The sequence below is a fragment of the Danio rerio genome, chromosome 9 (genome assembly GCF_052040795.2).
Source record: "Danio rerio strain M-AB ecotype USA chromosome 9, GRCz13ab, whole genome shotgun sequence".
Taxonomy (NCBI): domain Eukaryota; kingdom Metazoa; phylum Chordata; class Actinopteri; order Cypriniformes; family Danionidae; genus Danio; species Danio rerio.
In genome coordinates, this window is record NC_141029.1 from 48,163,918 (window position 1) to 48,188,908 (window position 24,991).

The 24,991-nt window shown below is 36.8% G+C and overlaps 1 protein-coding gene across 4 annotated transcripts in view; it reads right to left on the reverse strand.

The window, feature by feature from the left end:
* hdac4 (histone deacetylase 4) overlaps nt 1–24,991 on the reverse strand; it is a 399,635-nt gene that overhangs the window by 347,641 nt on the left and 27,003 nt on the right. For all 4 annotated transcript variants that reach the window (XR_015498934.1, XR_015498933.1, XM_087266974.1 and 1 more), the window contains exon 2: nt 16,723–16,986. Coding sequence is in view for 2 of the 4 variants with exons in the window: in XM_087266974.1 (XP_087123100.1) it covers nt 16,723–16,744 (22 nt within the window). In the remaining 2 variants the exon portion in view is untranslated. The remainder of the gene's footprint in view (nt 1–16,722; nt 16,987–24,991) is intronic.

The window sequence follows — 24,991 nt, forward strand, 5'->3', positions numbered from 1 at the left end:
GCGCTGGCTGGGCTTCAGTCACAGCACGGCCTGTCTCTCTGTTTATGTTCGAAGCAGGAGAGTTGCCTTCATGACGATTTATTGACGCAAGATCCCCACAGTTCAGCCTGCCAGCAATTAATCACGGGGGCTTGTTCGGGCCTGAGAGAGAGCGATCTCCTCGTGAACTGAGCCAGGAGACTAACCTACTTGTGAAACTGGCACAACGCTTGGTCAATGGAAACAAAACTACCACCCAAACACTATTACCACTAATGTAAAATAAAAAAACACACAATCCATTTGTGTTTGGACAACAGAAAGGAATTAGGTTGACTTTTTAGTTTAAGAAATTACAAAATTAACTAAAACTGAAACTAAATATATAAAAAGTAAATAGAAATGTGTTCACTAGTGGCTCGTTTCCACTGATTGGTACAGTACCCTACTCTCTACGTAGAAATAAATCCACGCAAATTTTAGAATAAAGGCCTGCACTTAACACAAATTGAAAATTTTTCTTTAAAAAATGGCCTTGAAAATTTGATATCTCGTCAGATGACGTTTATTACTTTTTAAAGCCCTTAATTCTGGCTAATTTTACTTACTGCCTTTTTACAACCTTACTACCTTTTTCTTCCCAGACGGTCCGCACTCACATTACATTCAGGCCTGGACACGCTTACCACATTGATGATGCACAGTGGAGATTCCTTTAGTTATATGGCTTTAGTCGTTTGGGATGCAGGGACACGCAGTCAAATATTTCGGCGAACAGATCAGCCACTTTTGACCCTCATAAACAACCATAAAGTCCTTGTACTGCAGGAATTAGGAGGTTTGCTGAAGGCGCAGCTGTCGTGCAGTGAGGGGTTTGCGGCCTTAATAATCGACAACAGTCTGCATTAATTGAACAGTAAGAATGATTAATAAATCCATATAAAACTGTAAAAGTCACGTCTCGTTTTCAGTTTCCCAAGTAAGCCCAAGTGAACCGCGCTCTGGCAGACCGCGTCCAACCGGGCCAGGGCCGGCCAAGCGAACCATGCCTGAGCACTCACACTTCGGCACGGATCAGACACGGTAGTGAGAGTACGCCCTCAAACTACTGGTAAAAAAAAAAAAAACTTTCATTAAATGAAATAAAAACAAATTCACAAAAAATAACAGATAATAATCTAAATAGAAAAAAACTAGCTGAGATAAAGTAATAATTAGCAAAAACAAAAATCATTTTCAAAATTACACCCTAAAAAATTATGTTTGTTGTGGTTCAACTACTTATGATACTATAAACGCAATTTTTTGGGTTGCTTTTGTAACAACTTAATTGTTTTATATTTAACCTACCTAAATTTGTAAAGTGAAACTTAACCGATCTCCCAACAAACTGAGTTGTGAGACTGCAAAATGAATGCTTGGTCAATGGAAACTGATCTGGAAACAGCTCTGCAAAAAAAGTTTGGCTATAGGAGAAATGGTCGTGCCCAACTGAGCCTGGTTTCTCTCAAGGTTTTTTCCTTCACTTTTGTCAATTGGTGAAGTTTGTTCCTTGGTGCTGTCGCCACTGGCTTGCATGGTACGGGACTTGTAGAGATGCTTAATGATGGATTTGCTTTTCAGTGTTTGAACTTTCAGCAGTGAAAATGAAACCACACTGAACTGAACTGAACTTAAACTCTGAAAACTGGACTGACACACTTTTAATTAAAATTAATCTTCTATATTAAGCTGCTTTGACACAATCGACTGGGCGCTCTAGAAATAAAGATGAATTTTATTGAATTGAAACAAAACTACCACCCAAACACTATTACCAACACTGTAAAAAAATATGTTGTACTCAACACAATCCACTTGTGTTGAGACAACAAAGGAATTAGGTTAACTTATTAGCTTTTACAAACTATTTATTTTACAATTAACTAAAACTAAATATATAAAAACTAAATAAAAATGTGTTCATAAAATAAAAACTAAACTTAATCCAACAAAGCCATCAAATCAAATGAAAAAAGATTTACAGCAAATGTCAAAAGATCACAATAAAAACTAATTTAACAAATGTTAAACTATAATAACCCCTTGTTATCAAGAGAGAAAGAGAGACAAACCAAAAAAAAAAACACATGATCTGCCATGCTTTACCCAAACCAACACTTCCTCTGGCTGGAAAATAATAATTGCACGTCATGACAGGACTGATGTTTGCACAACTTGCATGTTCCTTCATGGGCATGTGACATGGCGAGCGTTCCCGTTTCATGCAGAAAAAAAAAAGCCCTGAGAAAGTGGATAAAAATAGTTTTGGTGATGAAAAGGATGTTCCTATATCATTTACTTCTCTATCAACACATGTTCCCAGAGCATGGGATCCTTTTTAATAAGTGATGACGAAGAAGCTTCAAAAGACATTTGATTAATAAACAGGGAAGATAATTATTTAAAGATCTTAAGGGGGAAAAAAAACTCTCTGCAAACCTCAAGGTATGACGCAAAACAAATACTGAGTAAACATGAGAAATGAAAACAGCTTACATAAATGTCAAATTGCGCTGATCTATACTGCAAATTCACAACCACACTTTATACACTCCTGAGACAGACTGATAGATGGGCCAGGGTCTTTTTTTTAATTAGCTTTTCACCCCTTGTATGTTTTTTGTTGATTGGTGTTTGTTGGCCCATGCAAACATAAATGCATGCAGGAAACCAATCCGTACAATATTCACTCATCATTTTTATTTTATTTGCAAAGGTAAGCTTTACAGTTAATAATAATTATTATTAATAACAGAATTCCATCATTATATATGTTTGCAGATTTGTAATGTTATCACTGTTACTCAAGTTATCAAATATTTTATTTTTGTATTATATATTGTATTTTATATTCTCAACTCTGTATAAAAAAAACATTAAAAATCATTGGAGTAATTTGTTTGCATTTAAATTGGTTTCATTTTGGTAATAAAATGTATTTTGAAGTATTATTACCTGTACCAACAAAATAAAAAAAGTAAAAAAAATAAAAAAAAATAAATATAAAATTGTGTGTTTTATACCCAATTTTACACCCATTGTGTGTAAAGCGCTTTGAGTGCCCAGAAAAGCGCTATATAAAGGTAAGGAATTATTATTACACTTGCACTTACACACTACACACTACACACTACACACACACACACACACACACACACACACACACACACACACACAAAAAACAGATAAAATAAATTTATTGAAAAATGATATAAAATTTTAATTAGAAAAATTTTATTAAAAACTTGAAATAAATTAAATAAAGAAAATTTGAAAGAAAGAAAAAAAATTATAAAGAAATATATATTCAGAAAGAAATATAAATAAAATAAAATTGAATGAATGAATGAATTAATGAATGAATCAGTGAATGAATAAAGTTTTTTTAAATATAACATATTAGTAGCAGTGGTAGTAGTATTGCAAGTAAATTTAAACATGCAAGTACATAAGTCAATTAATTAACACATATATAATCAACTTTCAAGAGCATCGTATAAAAAAAATATATATATTTTTTTTTTTTGTTTATTTATTTATTTATACCCTTCCAGCTGCAACCCATCTCTGGAAAACATCCATACACACTCATTCACACACACATACACTACGGACAATTTAGTCTACCTACTGTGCCAACCATGTATGCGTGTGTATATATTCATATATATTGTTTTACAGTATATCTGTAAAAAAAATAAAAAATAAAAAAAAAATAAAGAGATTAATTTGAATAACATAGAAAATAACATTTTTGAAACTTAAAAACCTATAAAAACTTTAAAAAATAAAATAGTGTGACTGGATTTGCAGTGTTAAGCTGAGCTAGTCTCATTTAAAATATGGTATTGTATCGGTTTATGGTTTAGAATACTCAGCAAAAATGATGCCAGACATTTTGCAGTCTCTGCGATTATTTCCGATACTAATATCGGTATCGAAACAACCCTTGAAATTTGTGAACAATTGTTTTGTCTTTTCATAAGCTTAACCATCCCAAAGATTAATTTCTACTTGATGTGTTTCTCCACTATACTCCCAGCTATCTCATTCCACACCGTTTGCAAACACTAGTGCTCGGTCCAGGAGCTTTCGCCATCCAAACCAGCTGTTTGATTGTCAGCTTGCCGTCCTCATCCCAGGAGCCACATAAGAACCCAGCGGCTGACTTGCCAGTAACGATGAATATGGCTTTATCGCTCTAGGCTCGAATTTATGTCTGTACCTCAGAAGTTTTCGCCCGAGGCTCAGCGATCTCATTGGCCCACTGCGCATTTGAAGGTGGACAGCTCGATGTACTTTCATTCCTCTCCAGACCTTCTGGATTGGCAAACAGGTTTTTGATCCAGCCGTATCAAAGTTCAGACTTCCTCCGGGAAAATCAGCTCTGTTGCGTTTCTGGGTGATTGAGCCCCATTGTTTGGCAGTTTTATTTTTCTGTGTACCCATTTCCCTACACTGCCCAGTTTATCCCAGCAGGCTGACGTCAGGGCTGCTAGTCTGCAGGCTTTACTGCTCCAAACAACTGGCACTAATGGTGTGTTGGCCCCAGGGCAGGCGGATGGGGAATGCAACTTGATCCAGATGCAGACGCCAGTGCACCGAACTCCCCTACAGCGCACTTGTAATCGCAGTCTGTCGCCGTTTTTACTCGGGCCTAGCAGCTGCTAACCTGTCTGCTCCTTATTCATTCACTGTATATACAGTTAAAGTCAGAATTGTTATAATTATTGTTATAATTACCCCCCCAATTTTCCCCAATTTCTGTTTCTCATGACGGATTATTAGAAGAACGCAGCATCTCATTTCTCAGAGGATGCGTTCTCTGTTTTCATGGTCTCCCGAGTTTGTTCTCTAGAGGTAACCTGGCAAGAACGGTCTACACAAGAACGCAAGTTCGTTCTACGTGTTTTTGGAATTAAGAAACAGCCCTTGACTTTCCCAAACCGCGGTAAACCTTGAAACTGGTTATCATTCCATGCAGTGATAGATTCATGTTTTATGTGGCATCACTAATTCCCGTCATTTTACTTTCACTGGTCTGATGAGAGGCTTCTCTTATGTTTTATTAGTAGGCTTGAACAGTAATGCCTAGTTCAGACTGCATGATTTTAGCCCCGATTTTGGCTCGCCGACAGGTTTTGAGAGATCGCCGATAAATGCCTGAAATCACAGGCAAATCGCTGCTTGTGCACGTGAGTGACAATCACACAGTATGAACAATCAAAGACGCGACCTGAGAGAATCGCCGATGAGTCGCGATGCCTGTGAGATATTTGGCGTGCTAAATATCTGGAGCTGTCGACGATTCAAATCATCAGCGCTCTTTTTCGGTTTATTTGGACCCACAAAATGGAGGAAAAACTACTGGAGGTTTGACAGGACTCAGGAGCAACCGTGTCTGTTTGACGTTACATACAGAAAGAAATTAGTTTATTATCAACGTTGAGGAGAAATGGCTAATTCCCTTTAAACCCAGGTAAGCAAACATGTACATGTTCTACCCCATTAAAGGCTTCTTTATCATTATGTAGTTAATAACAAAAGATATACTACATGTTTTTGGCTGTGAGACGTTTGGACGAAGTTGTCGGCAATTCTCCCTATAGTAAAGTCATGCAATGTGAATGTCCATGTCGCCGAACCATCTTGCAGTGTAAACAAAGCAGCGACGAAACGCTAGCCCAGATAGTCATGCAGTGTGAAAACATCTGTGACACGACTAGTTTGAAAATCATGCAGTCTGAACTCGGCATAAGACTTAAATAAGCATCATAGATGTATTTTGACCAATTTAATGCATCCTTGCAGATAAAAAAAACTATAATTATAGTTTATTATATTATATATTATATTGTTATATTATTATATTATATTTATCATTATAGCATTTTAGATGTGTTTTGAACAATTAAAATACATACATGTAAAACAATGTGTTAACATCTTTTTTGCATCTTTTTCTGTATTATTTAAAGCTGACATTTTGTTGGGTTGCATCATTTGCTGTAATCCTGTGGTCATTGTTTGAACTATTAAACCAATTTGTGCTGGAACAGCTATCCTGTTTCACAGCGTTTAATCATGATATTTGAGTGCTTTTTTTTTTTGGTGTCTCATTATGTGTAATTATCTCTTTCTCGGCATTCAGAGGGCAGGCTTTTCAGGGAATTTTTTCTTTCCACCATAAACCCTGAACTGCGTTTCCATGATTTCCAGGCAGTGTGTCCATTCATTAAATAACCTTTCGCTGGGAGCTTTCTTTTTTCAAGTTTAAAGCTGCTTATTTGTTGGAAGTATGTGAAAATTGCTGTTACCGAAAGGCCGTGACCGTGTGAGGTAATTTGTGTGTTGTTAAAGGTTGCAGACATGTAGTTCTGCCAGTGTGTGTGTTCAACAATAATAACTAAATAATAATTTACATTGTTTGAGTGTTTGTTTCTTTGATATTAGCCAAATGTGGACCTTATCTAATGAAATAACTTAATACAACGATCCAAAAACTAGTACACCCAAATTTATATTCATTCATTCACTTTCTTTTCGGCTTAGTCCTTTTATTAATCTGGGGTCGCCAAAGTGGAATGAACCGCCAACTTATTAGCATATGTTTTACAGAGCAGATGCCCTTCCTTTCGCAACTCATCACTGGGAAACATCCATACACACTCATTCACACACATACACAAAGGACAATTTAGCCTACCCAAATCACCTGTACCACATGTCTTTGTACTTGTGGGGGGACACTGGAGAACCCTGAGAAAACCCATGCCAACACGGGGAGAACATGCAAACTACACACAGAAACACCAACTGACCCAGTCGAGGCTCAAACCAGTGACCTTGCTGTGAGGCAAACGTGCTACCCACTGCGCCACCGTGTCACCCCAAATTTATATGTTATAGAAAAATATTAAATACATATTTTTAAAAAAGAGGTAAAAACCAAGAGAATCAAAAAAAAAAAAAATTTGAAATTTTGTAGGTTATATATTTTTTTATTTTTTGCTTGAATTTAATTGCATTATTTACATTGTTTGTTTCTTTGATAGTAGCCAAATCTTGAGCTTATCTAGCAAAATAACTTGTGATAACGGTCCAAAAACTAGTACACCCAAATTTATATGTTATAGAAAAATTAAATGCAAATTTAAAAAAAATGAAAAATCAAGAGCAAAAAAAAAAAAAAGTTGAAATATTGTAAGTTGTAATTTGTTTGCAATATTTTGCTTGAATTTAATTGTATTATAATTATTATTAATATTATTTTTATTATTATTATATAATTATTATTTTATGTGCATAAAAACAGAAATAGACACAAGATACAATACATAAAGTACAGGAAAAAAGCCAAACGAATCATTTTTTTTAATGTAGTAATTTTGACTGAACACACTGACAGCAGTCAGCTGTCAAAACACTGGTAGCTTCAGAATAAAAGCATGTGTAAAAGAAATATTTTTTTCATCCAAGGCACAACAATTAAAAATAGAAAGAAAAAACTTGGAAAGACGGTGTAAATATTGAAACTCAAAATGGCCGCCGGCCAAAGCACTGCTGCACCACCCAGCATGGTGCAAAGGGTCTGAAAACTGAACAACCCATTAGAAAAATAACTAGAGTCTGTGTTTACAAACACACAAAAACAAATGACTACAATCAGTTTCAAAGGCAGGCCAACAAAGCAAGTCAAAAAGAAAAATTCCACAATCCACTTCTAGTGTGATGTTATGTGGTTGCAGAAGAATTCGGAGCAGTTTTAGCATGTTGCTAAAAGCTTTCTAAGGTATTTTGTGGGGTTCAATTGTTTTGTTATGAAATTAGAAAGGTGCTTGAGTTGCTATGAGGTAGCCAAAGTGTTTGGTGCAATCATAAACCATTCATTTGTAATGGCTTACTGGGTAAGAGTCTATGCTGAAATTACAAATGAAGCTTAAGCCATTTTGTTGTCCATCTGACCTTTACATCATCAAAATACTTAATTTCAGGTATCAAATTCCCAATGTATGCTATTCAGCACACTAACTGTGCGTAAAATAAAAATTTTTCCTTACGCATCCTATTTCATCACTAAATCCCATTCCAGTAGCATTTAAATGCTCTATGCCGATGTAAAGGACAGATCTAGAGAAATTGTAGATCTGGAGAAGTCACAAGATATTTTACTATCCATCAGATCTTTAAAATCAACAAAATACATGATGTCAGGTCTTAAACTCCAAACTATAATTTTCAGTGCACTAATTGTGTGTTAAAATATTATTTTTTCCTCATACATTATATTACATCACTTAATCCCATACCAGTATACAAATATCATCAAAATACAGAATTTCTGGTAACAAATTTCTAATTTATGGGATTCAGCACACTAATAATGTGTTTTAAAGACTCATACTTGCTTATACATTACTAAATCCCATTCCAGTAGCATCTAGATGTTCTATGCCAATGTAAAGCAGAAGTTGGAGAACAGGAGATCTAGACAAGTCTTAAGACATTATACTGTCCACCAGATATTTAAATCAACAAAATACTGAATTTCAGGTATCAAATTCCCAAATTATGGCACTCAGCACACTAATAATATGTTTAAAAAACTTATTTTTCCTTATACATCACATCACTAAATCTCATTCCAGTAGCATCTAGATGTTCTATGCCAATGTAAAGCAGAAGTTGGAGAACAGGAGATCTAGACAAGTCTTAAGACATTTTACTGTCCACCAGATATTTAAATCAACAAAATACTGAATTTCAGGTATCAAATTCCCAAATTATGGCATTCAGTACACTAATAATATGTTTAAAAAACTTATTTTTCCTTATACATGACATCACTAAATCTCATTCCAGTAGCATCTTAATGCTCTATGCCGATGTGAAGGATGGATCTGGAGAAGTTAGTTCTCTCACTGAGGAAAACATCAAGCGAAACATAGAAGAAAATGCAAGGAGAGAGACCTCTTCTGATGAGAAACACCAGATTAGATTGATGCTGGCGATTCCCGGCTGAAATTGCTCTTTCGGACCCAAAGCGGATTAGTGAACGAGATGTGTGAGAGGTGACATCAGGCCTCCAAATCTCCAATCCAGCTCAGAGAGTACAAAACCATTACATCAACCCTGGATTAGCAAAAACAGACCACCAAAAGATGAAGTCCTACTGCCTCTGAGAAGATCAGGAGAGAGTTGATTGGCTAATGAGTGTCATTTCTGTAATCTACTCTCCTGCGTCAACGGCATTATATAAAACAGTAATGTTTCTATGAAAGCCTCGCAAGATTATGAATATATTTGAATGCCTTCTACTAAGAATCAGAGATGTGAGATAATGAAAAAAAAACGTATATCTTGCTTTTCGACAAGGATAATGAAACAATTTTGCAAGCTCACCTTAATGAGTGATTTATTAATAATGTATTCAAATGATTCATTCAAAAAAGGCTGAATTATTTAAAAATAATACGTTTCATAAATATGAGAACATTAAAGGGTAAACATCACAATGTCCCTTTCTGCAATATCTGAATATATATTCTGTGCAAAATTGTTTACAGATATCCAGTTCTTAAACACAAATAAGGAATAAAACAAGTATTGCACTGTTATCTGCCAGACTTTAACCAGAATATGACTTTCTAATGATGGCTTCATCTTTTTACCCCTTTTTAGCTTTCTGATCAAGTTAAGTCAGATTTTTTGACGTAGTAAATCATCAGATTTCATTAAGTGTCTCAGCCAGGGCATTTTTCATTGAGCAGGTGTAATAATCATTAATATTATTAATTATTCAAATTCTTATATTCACTCGATGACAATCCTACCTGCCAATTCTAGTGTGTTGGGTTCAAGACTGGTGCTTGGTAGCGTTATGGGGCCTGGCTCTGTTAGCAACAAAGTGGACAAGAGGCTGCTACTGCTGAAGAGCTACAGTACAAAAAAACGTTCAGTATATAAACGGTGGTTTGGAGACATCGTTGTTTTACACTGCTTCTACTTAACGTTAACTTACCAGCCGTTTCATCATTTTCATGTGTTGTTGTTGTTGTACTCTCACTGCTGCTGGTTTGGAGACATCGTTGTTTTACACTGCTTCTACTTAACGTTAACTTACCGGCCGTTTCGTCATCTTCATGTGTTGTTTTACTCTCACTGCCGCTGGTTTTAACGAAAAATGTACTCAACTTTTTTTAAATTCTGGCCTTTTCAGCACCAACTTTGCGCTTTTTAGTATCAATTTTTCATCCCCCGCATATCTCTTAACAAATGATTTTGCCGATGAGCAAAGTGTCGCTGTTGGGGAGTCAAATGATAATTACGTCATCATTGACCTGCAGGCTGCATTCTTATCATGGGGCTGCGAGAAAATAAATAAAAAGAGTGGTGCTGTAGTAAAATAATAAATAAAAACTGTAAAGCTATGGGCAGTCAGTCGGTTGGTCGGTCGGACAGACGGACGGACGGACGGACGAACGAACGAACGAAGAGTGCAAGCGGATAGGGACACTGGCCCTCGTGGCAAAAAAAAACTGACTGGGAAACTAGCGGCAATACTCCTAGTCCTCTCGATTAGCCAATCCAGGCCTGATCTCTCGCCATCATTCAAAATACCAAATAACTTATATTCTAATCGAAATGCCCTAAATATGCTTGAAATTTGACAGAACATCAATGAAAGTACAAACCCTTTAGCTGACCTCTAATAGCCCCATGCTTTACTAACCCAAATGACGTCTCCCATAATAAAGCAGTACGACTATTGAGTGCTCATCTGTCTAGCGTCTGAAACCGTGTGACCTTTTTCCCAGCAAACACAAAAGGGAAAATATAAGCAGCACGAGAGAGGAGGAGAGATAAAGCAAGCGAGGGAGGCAGGGAGAAGCAGCGCAGCTTACAATTTTTTCCAAGAATAATCAAACTCCTCCTCGAGCTGACAGTTGGACAAGACGGCCTTGGCAAAGTCGAGGGGACAGATATTTGAGTGTGAATCAAAAAGCTGCTCAAAAAGCCTTTTCTGGCATCTCAAGGCTGATTCTCAACTCTCAAAGCCCAATCACGTGCTATTCCTGTAGCTGAGAAGCACTAGCCGCCTCTACCAAGAGAAATGGGTTTGTGATGCCACATATCTGGATCATAGAAGGTTTATTTACAGATGGACGTAATTGAAACCGAAGCAGAGCTGATTCCACTGTTTGTCTTGCTCTCTGGGTATGTGTGAGGACTTCGAAGACAACGAATCGTGACAGACTTCTGGGCAAAACTAATACATTGTAAAAATGGATCATCTTCATTTATTACAGGTTTCAGTAATAAATTGAGGCCCTGTCCACACCAACAATTATATGTGTTTTTTCTAAACCAAATTCTCTATGTGTTTTGGGTCTAGTTTCTTAACAAAATATCAAATAATTCCTAAATTAACAAGCATTTTGCAGGCAAGCAAAAAATATTGTCTTGTTTTCAGAAATAATGTGTTAAAATAAGTGATGTTTTCAATAAAATAAGTTAAATAATCTGCCAATTGGGCAAGATATGCCTAAACATTCTTATTTCAATGCGTGTTTCACTTAATTTGGGCTTTAATTTTGGACTATATATATTTTTTAGTCTAGAAAATACATCTTGATTAAAGATTTTTTAGTTATTTGTAAAAACAAGATCAAAACTAAATGACTTTTTCCCTAAAACAAGTAAAATAATCTGCCAATGGGGTAAGCAAACTGATCTTATTTCAAAGCAAACACGATTATTGTGCTTGTTTTATGAAAAAATCAACTATTTGTACGACTTCTTTCAGAAAACAAAATATTTTTTTGCTGGTCTAGAAAATAATTCTTGACTTAAAATTTCTTAGACATCTGTACACTGCCTGACAAAAAAAACCTGTTGTCAACATTATTTGATGTAAGAGCATCAAATAAAACCTTGACTTCAAGTTGATCATTTGGAAAAGTGGCAGTAGGTAGATTTTACAGATGAATCATCTGTTGAACTGCAAACCAATCACAAATCCTACAGAAGACCTATTGAAACCTGCATGGACCCAAGATTCTCACAGTCATTAGTCAAGTTTGGTGAAGGAAAAATCATGGTTTGGGGTTACATTCAGTATGGGGTCCTGTGAGAGATCTGCAGAGTGGATGGCAACATCAACAACCTGAATTATCAAGACATCTGTGCAGCCCATTACATTACAAATCACCGGAGAATGGAAATTCTTCAACAGGATAGCGTTCCTCATGCTTAAGCCTCCACATCAAAATTCCTGAAAGCAAAGAAGGTCAAGGTGCTCCAGAATTGGTCAGCCCAGTCACCAGAGATGAACATCATTGAATGTGTCTAGGGTAAGATGGAGGAGGCATTGAAGATGAATCCAAAGAATCTTGATGAACTCTGAGTAATTTTTGCCATTCCAGATGGCTTTATTGATAAGTTATTTGAGTCATTGCACAGATGTATGGATGCAGTCCTCCAAGCTCATGGGGGTCATACACAATATTAATCATTTTTCTACTGCATCATGTCTTTATATTCCACACTGTGCATTATTTCTGTTAAGTCAGACCTTACTGTCTTCTTTTAAAAATTAAAAATCAAGACACAAATATATTTTATTTTGGTATAATACGCATAATCTAGAGGCCTTTGCCTTTCAATAAGCCACTTCTGATACCAAATGATCAACTAGAAGTCAAGTTATTATTTGTTGTTCCTAGAACTTGGATAGGCGACATGAGTTTTGTCAGGTAGTGAACTAGAAACAGCAAGTTTTTGCAGTGTGCAGATTGGCAGTTTGTCCACATGCAAACGCAGTATCAGGTGACTGAAACCGAATCCTGTTAAAAACACCTACCAGGGTATAGATTTTCAAAAAGTCTAGTACTGCAACAGTAGGGTCAATGAAACCACAGTTTTTGCCTCATGGCTTTGGCATGCATGCCATTTTATCTATTGTTTGAGGTAATTTCATGTGGACAGAGCTTTTTATTTTTAAGAAAGAGGGAAAAAAAATCTGTGATAATAGACACAGCCTGAGTTGAATTGAAGAAAAAAAAACACTAATTTAGGCTTAACTAGTCTAAGTGATTTTTAAAAGTTGATTGAAAAGTTTTCATTTTCACAGCACATAGACAAAATAAATCTTAAAGGTAGGTATACGCATTACAAATTGTGCTGTTATGCGAGCTCAAACACTATTTTTTAATTAAGGAGATCAATTACCCCTGCATGGTACTTGTTTATATGATCGTATGAACAGTACAGTGCGAGATGAAATTACGAGTCAAGCGGCTTACAAGTTTATAATTAGGGCTGCACAATATATTGTTTTAGCATTGATATCGCAATGTGCACATCAACAATAGTCACAAATCGCTAAATCTGTAATGTTGAGTCTTGTTTATAGTTGAACGCATGTGATTTGTGGTCACTACAAAGTTTACCCATAATAGAGTGAAAATGTATTGTTTGCATGAGTTTTTAAGGCCTGCAACTAGAGCTGCATGACTCTGGCTAAAATATGAATCTTGATTTTTTTTTTTTTTACATATAATATAAAGGTTAATATGAGTGGGCTATTATTATTATTATTCTTAAACATGTGGTAAAGCAATAGGCTTTGTGTAGCTGTACTGTTGGTTAAAATGCTAAATTTCGACTTGGAATTGTGGACTTGAACAGACTTTAGAATTATCCTGGTCATTAATGCTGATGATAATTCTGATCAATGCTGTGATTTTCATCAATACAGAAGACTGGGTGGGTATTTTTGCATTTCGGCGGGGTTTGGATACTTTTTGGGCTGGAATCAGTCAGCTACATCTGGCAACACTGTGTGTGCTTTCGGTTTCATTTTCACTGATAAGAGCGGATCACTTCCCACGCAGATTCCGATTCACGATCAGTCTTTGCCACAAACTGAATGTTATTTACAACTTTATTATCTGTTATTCACAGTCTATGTAGGTTCACTAATGTAAACTTCATTCAGAGGCGCGCATGCCGGCCCTCCCTGTGGTAGCTGATGGTCAGCTCACATCACGTGTGATTTTGCGGTCGCAAATACATTACAAGACAGAAACTACATTTTTAAGGTGAATTTTATCTTATAAATAAAGCATGTGACTCTTTCAACACCATTTGAAGTCGTCCACGTTGCTGAACAACGTATGTAAAACAATGTGAAGACTTGTGCGACCACCATTGCTTCTCTCCAAAACTTAAAAATATAATTCAAATTATCGTAGAAATGCTGAATAAAGATCGTCTAGGGGGTCGAATAGAGATTGCGATGTTTTTACGATTAATTGTACACCTCTACCTGTGACCAAGCATTTTAAGCAAGTTTTAAACATTTGGGCACAAGAAATTGAAAACAACAAAAAAACAACTACTCTTACTTAGAATTTTTGTCTTGTTTCTAGTCCAAATATCAAAATTTCAACCCAAAAACAAGATTATTTTACTTCTCCATTTGGCAGATTAATTAGCTTGTTTTAAAAAAAAACCCTTTATTTATACTTATTACTTCCGAAACAATATTTGTACTATATTTCATATATGTATTTGAAAATGAGACAAAAGCTCTAAGTTAGAAAAGCATTTTTGCAATGTGATTATTCAGTTTCTGTACCTGAATATTGAACTGTAAAAAATATTACTGCCTTAATGTTTTAAGTTGAATCAAATAAACTTTTCTAGTAATTTCAACTTAAATCAACTAAATTGTAGAGGTGTGAACCTATACTGGTCTCACGGTTCGGTTCACTTACGATTATCATGCCTTCGATTCGGTTCAATTCGATATCTCGGTGCATTGACGATGCTTTCCATATACAGTGTTATATTTTAGGGGGGAGGGTATAACATGCTGTCTGTATAAACACACAGACATACAGTACCACACTGTCTCTCATTCAAACACAGACAGCACCAAAGAAACAAACACATACACACACACAGACACACACACTTAAGCCCTCGCAACAAGGAGAGCTCGCGCTGAGCGAAGCAGAAAAACGAAAAAAATGAAAAGAAAAAAAAAAACAAGCACTTTTCCGACGGTCCCTTACTGAGAGCTCTTCTCAGCGCGAGCTCTCCCAGCTAAACACGTATTGCGAGGGCTTAAACGGAGCAGTGCTGGTAATGTCGAGCACAAAAAAAAGAAAGACAGCTGTGAAACATAACCAGCTTTGTCTTTTTGTAGGAAACACACTTTAGATATTTTTAGGGTAAGAGGTATTTGAGTTATTGCCGTCTATAACTGAATTTGTGTCAGGAATATCGAAAACAAAACCAACTGAACCGCGCTCATTTCTGGCGCCCCCCTGGATATACAGCACCCTTAGCATTTGCCTATGGTGCCTATGCCACGGGCCGGTCCTAAATTGGCTGAGTGTTGTAAATACTCGCGCTCACCTCCCTCACGACAGAGCGCATAGGAGATAAATTACGTCAGTACATAATAACCGGTTATGATTATTACTGAACCGATACCTTATTGTCCTCGTCTGCATCGCGGTGCACCGAAGAAACAATTAATTTTGACACCCCTACTATATTGACTAAAAACATTAAGTTAAACTTTGTATAGTTAACAAAAATCTCATTGAAACCTGATTAACTTATTGAAATAAGTTAAAGTAACATAAAAACATTTGTTGTCATTAGTTTTTCATATGATTTTTTACAATGTGATATCTCTATTTGACTTTTTTTTCCTGGGAAGTCCATTTCATCCAAGAAACATCTAAAAGTGTTTATATTGCATTATATATAATGCAGAAAAATACAATTTTAAAATATCAGATATTTCCAATATCATGCAGTCCAATTTCCAATCATTTTTAAACAAAACAAAAAACTGAAGTCGAGTAAGCCGACCAGTCCATTTATCTGAAGTTGACCAATCAGAAGGATAAACAGAGAGAACTGTATGATGCGCCATCCATGACAGATTTGGAAAGAGGATACAGCGAACAAAGTTCTAAGTTACATGCATACTGGTTTCCAGATGATGAAAACAACCTGGATATTATGTGTACATTCACAATTGGTATCAATAGCTGTTATGTAATAGAAAGAGAGAAACAGAGAGAGGTACTATGAAAGTGATGTTTTCCTAAGTGTGTTGGCGCAAAATTTCATACAACTGCTTCGGAAATTGCAGGGTCTTAAAATCCCGTCAACACCACTTCCGAACTCACTTGTGCCATGTGATCAGGCCATCAGAATTTGCAGTGTAAACCATTCCACTGTCCAATTTAAGACCTTAGTTCATGCAAAAAAGCACCATCAAGTCTTTTAAGCCTCATGATTAAGCATCAAAGATTTTAAGATGTACAGATACACTCAAAGCTTATGAAAACATAAAAATTTGGATTGAAATTCGCAATACATAATTCCTGGGTAAAGCTAGCAAGATTCTAAAACAAATGTCAATTCTAGGACCTGCTCAAAAGCCTTGTCTGGCATCTCAAGGCCAATTTTCGACCCTCAAATCCCAGTCACGTGCCATTCCTGTAGCAGAGAAACACTAGCCTACTCTACACCAAGAGAAAAACAGGCTTGTGATGCCACACATCTGGATCACGAAAGGTTTATTTACAGACGAGGGTCACTAAAGCCGGAGCGAAGCTGATTCCACAGTGTTTATCTTGTTCTGAGAGGAGTAAGAGAAGATGAAGCTCTTACCTGGACGGCTGTGGGAAGTCATTGTGGTGATGGCTCTTTTTGAAGTGACTGGACTGATAAAAAGAGGAGTGTGTCCTAGCAGATGAGGATGTGAGAAACACCTCACGGCTCCTCTGGGGCCTGTTGGCTCTTCACCATCCACTGCCCAATGGGAAGATGAGTCAGGAGTGGAAAGAAGAGCAATCTCAGAAACTCATAGCACTCCTTTTGGTTGTAATCCAGCTCTTTAGGTTTGTTGTTTCTTCTTCACTCGATAAGTTTAAACTGTTGAAAGAGTGAAATACAAACAAATGTCTTACATTATGACTATGTTGCAGTACTAAAGAAGGTGTCTTGTTGCCTGTTGTCTACATAGGAAGCATCTGAAAATGCAATCTCACAAGTGAGTGTAGGGCTGATAAATCAATTTAGGGGTGATAAATTGATTTTATCGATAAACTCAAATGTATGGTTTACATCGATTTGTTTGAATGCAAATAGTTTTTTCTTTATTTAACATTCTTCCAATGCACCCTCTAGTCTCCTGTAGTTTATTGCACTGTGTAATGCCATATAAATACACAAACAAAATGGCGGCAAGTAAAAGAACTTATTACTACGAAAGTTACAGTGTCATCCGTTATATAGATTTTGTTCGGTTTTTCAGAGTCAGACTTTTGCTAGTTAAGGTAGCAGTGTGAGCGGGGACTTTAAATTCTGCTATGGTTTAGTTCTGGTTTAGATCTGTCAGACTTGTAGTTCCGTCAATGGAACTGTCATGCCATTATAAACTCGCCACATTTAAGATCTAGTTTGTTCAAAATCCGTCTACACTGCCTGATTGAGATACAACTATGAAGTGGGTCTCAAACCTGACAAGAAACACTGAATTACATTCCATTGTTAGGCTTCATGTCTTTAAAATATGGACATTTATTTTACCACAGTACTTTTAATGGATTTCAGCATTTGCCTGCAACAACCTTTCTTCTCATTTTATGCTAGATATTTACTTTGATGTTTAAGTCTATTTATCACACAATATTTTGAATAACGAGCTTGAACCAGTAACCATCTTGCTGTGAGGTGATGGTGCTAACCAATGAGTCCCCATACAATGCCACCCAGTCTAGAGTGCCGTCTGCTGTTCAAAACTAGCCAAGACTAGAGCACTGTCTGATGTCACCAGGAACCTACTTGCTGTGAGGTGATAGTACTAACCAATGAGTCACCATGCCACCCAGTCTAGAGCGCCGTCTGCTGTTCAAAACTAGCCAAGACTAGAGCACTGTCTGATGTCACCAGGAATCTTCTTGCTGTGAGAGGTGATAGTACTAACCAATGAGTCACCATGCCACCCAGTCTAGAGTGCCGCCTGCTGTTCAAAACTATTCTATAGCGCCATCTGATGTTTAAAAACTAGCCTAGAGCGCCACCTGCTGTTCAATACTAGCCTAGAGCACCATTCTGCTGTAAAAAAACGAGCCTATAACTCTGTCTGCTGTTTAAAAACTAGCCTAGAGCACATTTTGCAGTTTGAAACTTGACTAGAGCACCATTCTGCTGTTGAAAACTAGCCTAGAGCGCCATTTTGCTCTGTGGCTTAGAGCACATCTGCTGTTAAAAAAACTAAACTAGTGCGCATCTGCTTCTAAAAACCGGCTTAGAGCGCCATCTGCTATTTAAAAACCAGCCTAGAGCACCATTCTGCTGTTTATAAACTAGCCTGGAGAGCCATTCTGTTGTTAAAAACTAGCCTAGAGTTCAATTCTGCTGTTAAAAAACAAGCTTAGAACACCATCTGCTGTTTAAAAATGGCCAATAGCACCATCTGCTGATATAACTTCCTTAGAGGGCCATCTGCTGTTAAAAACTAGCCTAGAGCGCCATCTGCTGTAAAAAAAAAAACTGGCCTAGAGCACCATGTGCTGTTAAAAGTTAGCCTACAGCACAACCTGTTGTTAAAAACTAGCTTAAAGTGTCATCTGCTGTTAATAACTAGCCTAGAGCACCATCTGCTGTTAAAAACTAGACAAGAGCATCATCTACTTGTAAAAACTAGAATAGAGCGCCATCTGCTGTAAAAAACTAACCTAGAGCATCATATGCTGTTAAAAACTAATAGAGCGCCATCTGCTGTTAAAAACTGAATTAGTGCACCATCTGCTTCTAAAAACTGGCTTAGAGCGCCATCTGCCATTTAAAAACTAGCCTAGAGCACCATTCTGCTGTTTATAAACTAGCCTGGAGAGCCATTCTGTTGTTAAAAACTAGCTTTGAGTTCAATTCTGCTGTTTAAAAACAAGCTTAGAACACCATCTACTGTTTAAAAATGGCCAAGAGCACTATCTGCTGTTATAACTTCCTTAAGCAGGTCGCACACCAGAAGCGCCGCTCGGCGCCGCGACACGGCGCGTACATGACAGTTTAAGGTATCACACACCAGACGCGCACATTCGAATGATATTTAACATGAAACTAATCAGATGGCGCTCTGTGGCGCGGCTGAAAAATGAACTGCGTCCTGAGCCGTCGCCGGGCGCCGCCGACAGCCGCCGACTTGCGGCGCCGGTGTGTGTATCCTGATAGAAACCTATGTTTAGAATTCTAAAATACATGGCGCTGCGTGGCGCTGCGCGGCGCGCCGCCGAGCGGCGCTTCTGGTGTGCGACCTGCTTTAGAGGGCCATCTGAAGTTAAAAACTAGCCTAGAGCGCCATCTGCAGTAAAAAAAAAAACTGGCCTAGAGCACCATGTGCTGTTAAAAGTTAGCCTGGAGCACAATCTGTTGTAAAAAATTAGCTTAGAGTGTCATCTGCTGTTAATAACTAGCCTGGAGTGCCATCTGCTGTTCAAAACTGGTTTAGAGCGCCATCTGCTGTTAAAATCTAGCCTAGAGCACCATCTGCTGTTAAAAACTAGACTAGAGCACCATCTACTTGTAAAAACTAGAATAGAGCGCCATCTGCTGTAAAAACCTAACCTAGAGCATCATATGCTGTTTAAAACTAATAGCGCCATCTGCTGTTAAAAACTGACTCAGAGCACATCTGCTGTTAAAAAACTAAACTAGTGCACCATCTGCTTCTAAAAACTGGCTTAGAGCGCCATCTGCCATTTAAAAACTAGTCTAGAGCACCATTCTGCTGTTTATAAACTAGCCTGGAGAGCCATACTGTTTTTAAAAACTAGCATCGAGTTCAATTCTGCTGTTAAAAAACAAGCTTAGAACACCATCTGCTGTTTAAAAATGGCCAAGAGCACTTTCTGCTGTTATAACTTCCTTAGAGGGCCATCTGCTGTTAAAAACTAGCCTAGATCGCCATCTGCTGTAAAAAAAACTGGCCTAGAGCACCATGTGCTGTTAAAAGTTAACCTAGAGCACAATTTGTTGTTAAAAAACTAGCTTAGTGTCATCTGCTGTTAATAACTAGCCAGGAGTGCCATCCGCTGTTCAGAAGTAGTTTAGAGCGCCATCTGCTGTTAAAATCTAGCCTAGAGCACCATCTGCTGTTAAAAACTAGACTAGAGCACCATCTACTTGTAAAAACTAGAATAGAGCGCCATCTGCTGTAAAAAACTAACCTAGAGCATCATATGCTGTTAAAAACTAATAGAGCGCCATCTGCTGTTAAAAACTAGCTTAGAGCGCTGTCTAGCTAAGAGCGTCATTTGCTAAATAAAAAGTTTGCCACCTGCTGTTCAAAACTAGCTTAGAGCACCACCAGCTGTTTAAAAAATAGCCTAGAGCGACATCTGCTTTTAAAAACTATAACCTAGTGTGCCATCTGCTGTTAAAAACTAGCTTAGAGAGCCATTTGCTGTTAAAAACTAACTTAGAGCACCATCTTTTGCTCAAACTAAGCTCCGAATCAATTCAAGAGTGATTAGCGCTAAATTTTAAAAATCCCTTATCAATGCATCATCGAATTCGTAAACATTTATTTTCACTGATTTCTGTGTGTGTTATTTTGATTTGATGTGTCAATACCAAACACCAAGCGAGCCTGTCGCTTCCTATTTGCAAGCGCAAGCCGTGCACCTCGGTTGGAAATAACCCTAAGCTTATTGGCATTCCTTCGTAGGTGTGCATTTAGCAGACACACAACTAGACTAGAGCGCCATCTGCTGTTCAAAACTGGCCTAGATCACCATCTGCTGTTAAAAACTAGACTAGAGCTTCATCTACTTGTAAAAACTAGAATACAGCACCATCTGCTGTAAAAAACTAACCTAGGGCATCATCTACTGTTAAAAACTGTAATAGAGTGCCATCTGCTGTTAAAAACTAGCCTAGAGCGCCATCTGCTGTTAAAAACTAGCTTAGAGCGCTGCCTAGCTAATAGCGCCATTTGCTGTTAAAAAAAAAAGTTTGCTTCTGCTGTTCAAAACTAGCTTAGAGCGCCACCGGCTGTTTAAAAAATAGCCTAGACCAACATCTGCTTTTAAAAACTATAGCCTAGAGCAGTGGTTCCCAACCTGGGGTCCGCGCCCCCCTAAGGGGGGCGCCAGAGTTCACAGGGGGGGCGCGGGAGAGGATAAGTATTGAGGTAGAAAAAGGCATAAAAATGGTCCACTATTATAAAGGGCTTTGCAATTAATCGAAAATCCGATTTAGATTTCGGTTTCAAACGATTATAAAAAGCATTAATCGAGATAAATGATTATTGCATCATATTTCGCCACAGTTGTACACGTGTTGCTCTTAAAAGCGCGAAAGAGCTTATGTGTGTGTGCAGCACGATCACGCAGTCAGAAGCATATGCGGCCGGTCAGCATTCACTCTCATTCGCACACTGAGACGAGCAGAGGAGCGCAGACATCTAAAGTCATCTTAACGTGAACGCTTTAATGGTCAAATAGGTGTCAAAACGCGGTGTTTAGTGATTATTTACATTAACCCTAATTTGTGTAATAAACAAACGAGTTGAGGATCAAAAGACGTGAAAGAGAAACCATTAAAGATACAGCGCGCTATAATCCTTCTGCCGCCTGTTTTTATTATTATTAAACAAACATAACGAGAAAACCTTTGCTGCTCTTGACTGAAGGAATGCTGTAGCTAAAGTGTTTTTGTTACAGTGAAGATGCTTAAAGCACAGTTTGTTTCATTTTTTTATTCTATTGTATTTATTTCTCTTTCCATTGCAGGGTGGAAAATAACTGTATGTATACAGTTGAAGTCAGAATTATTAGCCCTCCTGAATATTAGCAAACCTTTTCCTGCCCAATTTCTGTTTCATGGAAAGAATATTTTATTAACTTATTTCTGAACATAATAGTTTTGATATCTCATTTCTAATTACTGATTTCTTTTTGTCTTTGCTATAATGACAGCACATAATATTTTACTAAATATTTTTCAAAATACAAGCATTCAGATTAAAGTGCAGTTCAAAGGCTTAATTAGAGTAATAAGGCAAGTCATTATAACGGTAGTTTATTCTGCAGACAATCAAAATTATATATTGCTTAAGGGGGCTAATAATATTGACCTTAAATTGGTTTCAAAATATTTAAACCTGTCTTTATTCTAGCTAAAATAAAACAAATAGAAGAAAAAATATTATAGGAAATACTGTTAAAATTCCTTGCTCTGTTAAACATAATTTGGGAAATATTTATTAAAAAAAATCTCAGGAGCGCTAATAATTTTGACTTTAACTGGCAATGGTTTTGAATAATCGTGATTACAATTATGACCAAAATAATCGTGATTATGATTTTTCCCAAAATCAAGCAGCCCAAAAAATAAAAAATAATCTAAACACATGCTTAAAATTCCAACATAATAGTGAAAATAATTAAAATAAATAACTTTAAATAATTATTTAAATTTTGCTCACTCGGGCAATCTGCTTGTCAACGTGCCATAAAGGCAAAATCAAAACAAAAATGGCAGACAAACGTAAATGCTGTGATTCTTCAGAGGCGAAGATTAGACAGTATGACAAAGCCTACCTAAATTTTGGTTTTATTGAAGGCCAAGACAAGTTAAAACTGATTAATTAATATTTTCTATACATATTACTATATATTAATATTACACAAACACACACACACACACACACACACACACATATATATATATATATATATATATATATATATATATATATATATATATATATATAGACACAGTACATATGTGTGTGCGTGCGTGCTTGTGTATTTATATGGTGGGGGGGCTCCAATGTTTGTATATGTTTATGGGGGGGCCCCAAAGAAAAGGTTGGGAACCACTGGCCTAGAGTGCCATTTGCTGTAGAGCGCCATCTGCTGTTAAAAACTGGCTTAGAGAGCCATATGCTTGTAAACTAGCCTAGAGCGCCATCTGATGTTAAAAACTAGCTTAGAGCGCCCTCTGCTGTTAAAAACTAGCGTAGAGCGCCCTCTGCTGTTTACAAACTAGCCTAGAGCACCATTCTGTTGTTAAAAACTGTCCTAAAAAGCATAATCTGATGTTAAAACTAGCCTAGAGTGCGATCTGCTGTTCTCAACTGGCCTAGAGCGCCATTTGCGCTTAAAAAAATATCGTAAAAAGTACAACTCGATGTTAAAAACTAGCCTAGAGCGCATCTGCTGTTAAAAAATAGCTTAGCGCACCATCTGCTTTAAAAACTAAGAATCAATTTATTGCAATGAATGATTAGCGATGTATTCTGAAAATCCTAAATCAATGCAGAATTGATTTCTCAAACATTTATTTGTTTTGCCTTAGTCCTGTTGAATAGTTGTATCACATGAAATGAAATGTATTCTTACTAATTATTATCAATACCCAATAACAAGTTTTATTGTTTATTGTATTGTTGCTTTGTCTGCCATTTTGAACGATGTTTATTGCAAAGTGTTATGGGATTCGTCCACTTTGCGTAACATGCAACGCTGCCTTAATGTTTGCTCAACAGGAAGGCCTTACAATGTTTGCACCACAGCCAAAGCTGAATTGCATGTCACTCAAGTGGGCTATTGCTGTCCAGTTTACATGCGTGACAAAGGCCAGAGCAGAAGGACGCTGTGACACTTTCAACACGCGGCGCGCTGGTTCGGGTGTAAACCACCATTTACCAATCTGCCACGCTGACACATTCCCTCCCAGCCTGCCATATTTGCTGTCATAAAGCTTAACAGAACTGACAATAACAATCCCATGTCAAGCAAACATAACGCAGCTCGCCCCACAATAAGCGGTGTGTGTACGTTTCTCCTTATGTCCACCTGGAACAAAAGAACCTGTCTGTCAGCCTAACAACAGTATGTGGAGCAGTCTCACACACAGCGGGACATCACAGCTTAGCCATGTTATGTAACCATAAACATCAGCTGTTCCAAGAGAAATGAGGCCTACAGTAAAAGAAAAACACTCAGTCTGTGAGGGTGGGCTTACACCAATACTATGTTTTCTGGGTAACAGTAATGATGACAGGAATAAAAACAAAAACGAGTTCCTTAGTTTATGCAAAATTGAAGGTCATTATGTTCTCATCCTCGTGGTATTGTGAAATTATATACTCAGAGACAATTAATGAAAATATTGGTTCCACACGATCAATTTGTATTGGGACGACATGAAAGAATTAAGCTAACCTATTCATTCCTTCATTCATTCATTCATTCATTCACATTCCTTCGGTTTAGTCCCTTATTTATCAGAGGTCATCACAGCTGAATGAACCACCAAATATTCCAGCATATGTTTTTATGCAGTGGATGCCCATCCAGCTGCAACCCAGTACTGCGAAACACCCATACACACTTGCATTCACACACTACAGTCAATTTTGTTTACACAACTCACTTTTAGCGCATATCTTTGGACTGTGGAGGAAACTGGAGCATATATATATATATATATATATATATATATATATATATATATATATATATATATATATATATATATATATATATATATATATATATAAATATATATACATACATATAAATAAATAAATAAATAAATAAATAAATATATATATATATATATATATATATATATATATATATATATATATATAGGGTGATATATATACACACAGTTGAAGTCAGAATTATTATTTTTTTATTTATTTATATACATTTATTTATTTATTTATTTATTTATATTTTTATTTCAGCTACAATAAAAGCAGTTTTGAATTTTTTTAAACACCATGGACAAAACTATTAGCCCCTTTAAGCTAATTTTATTTTCTACAGAAAAAAACATCGTTATACAATAACTTGCCTAATTACCCTTACCTGCCTACTTAACCTAATTAACCTAGTTAAGCCTTTAAATGTCACTT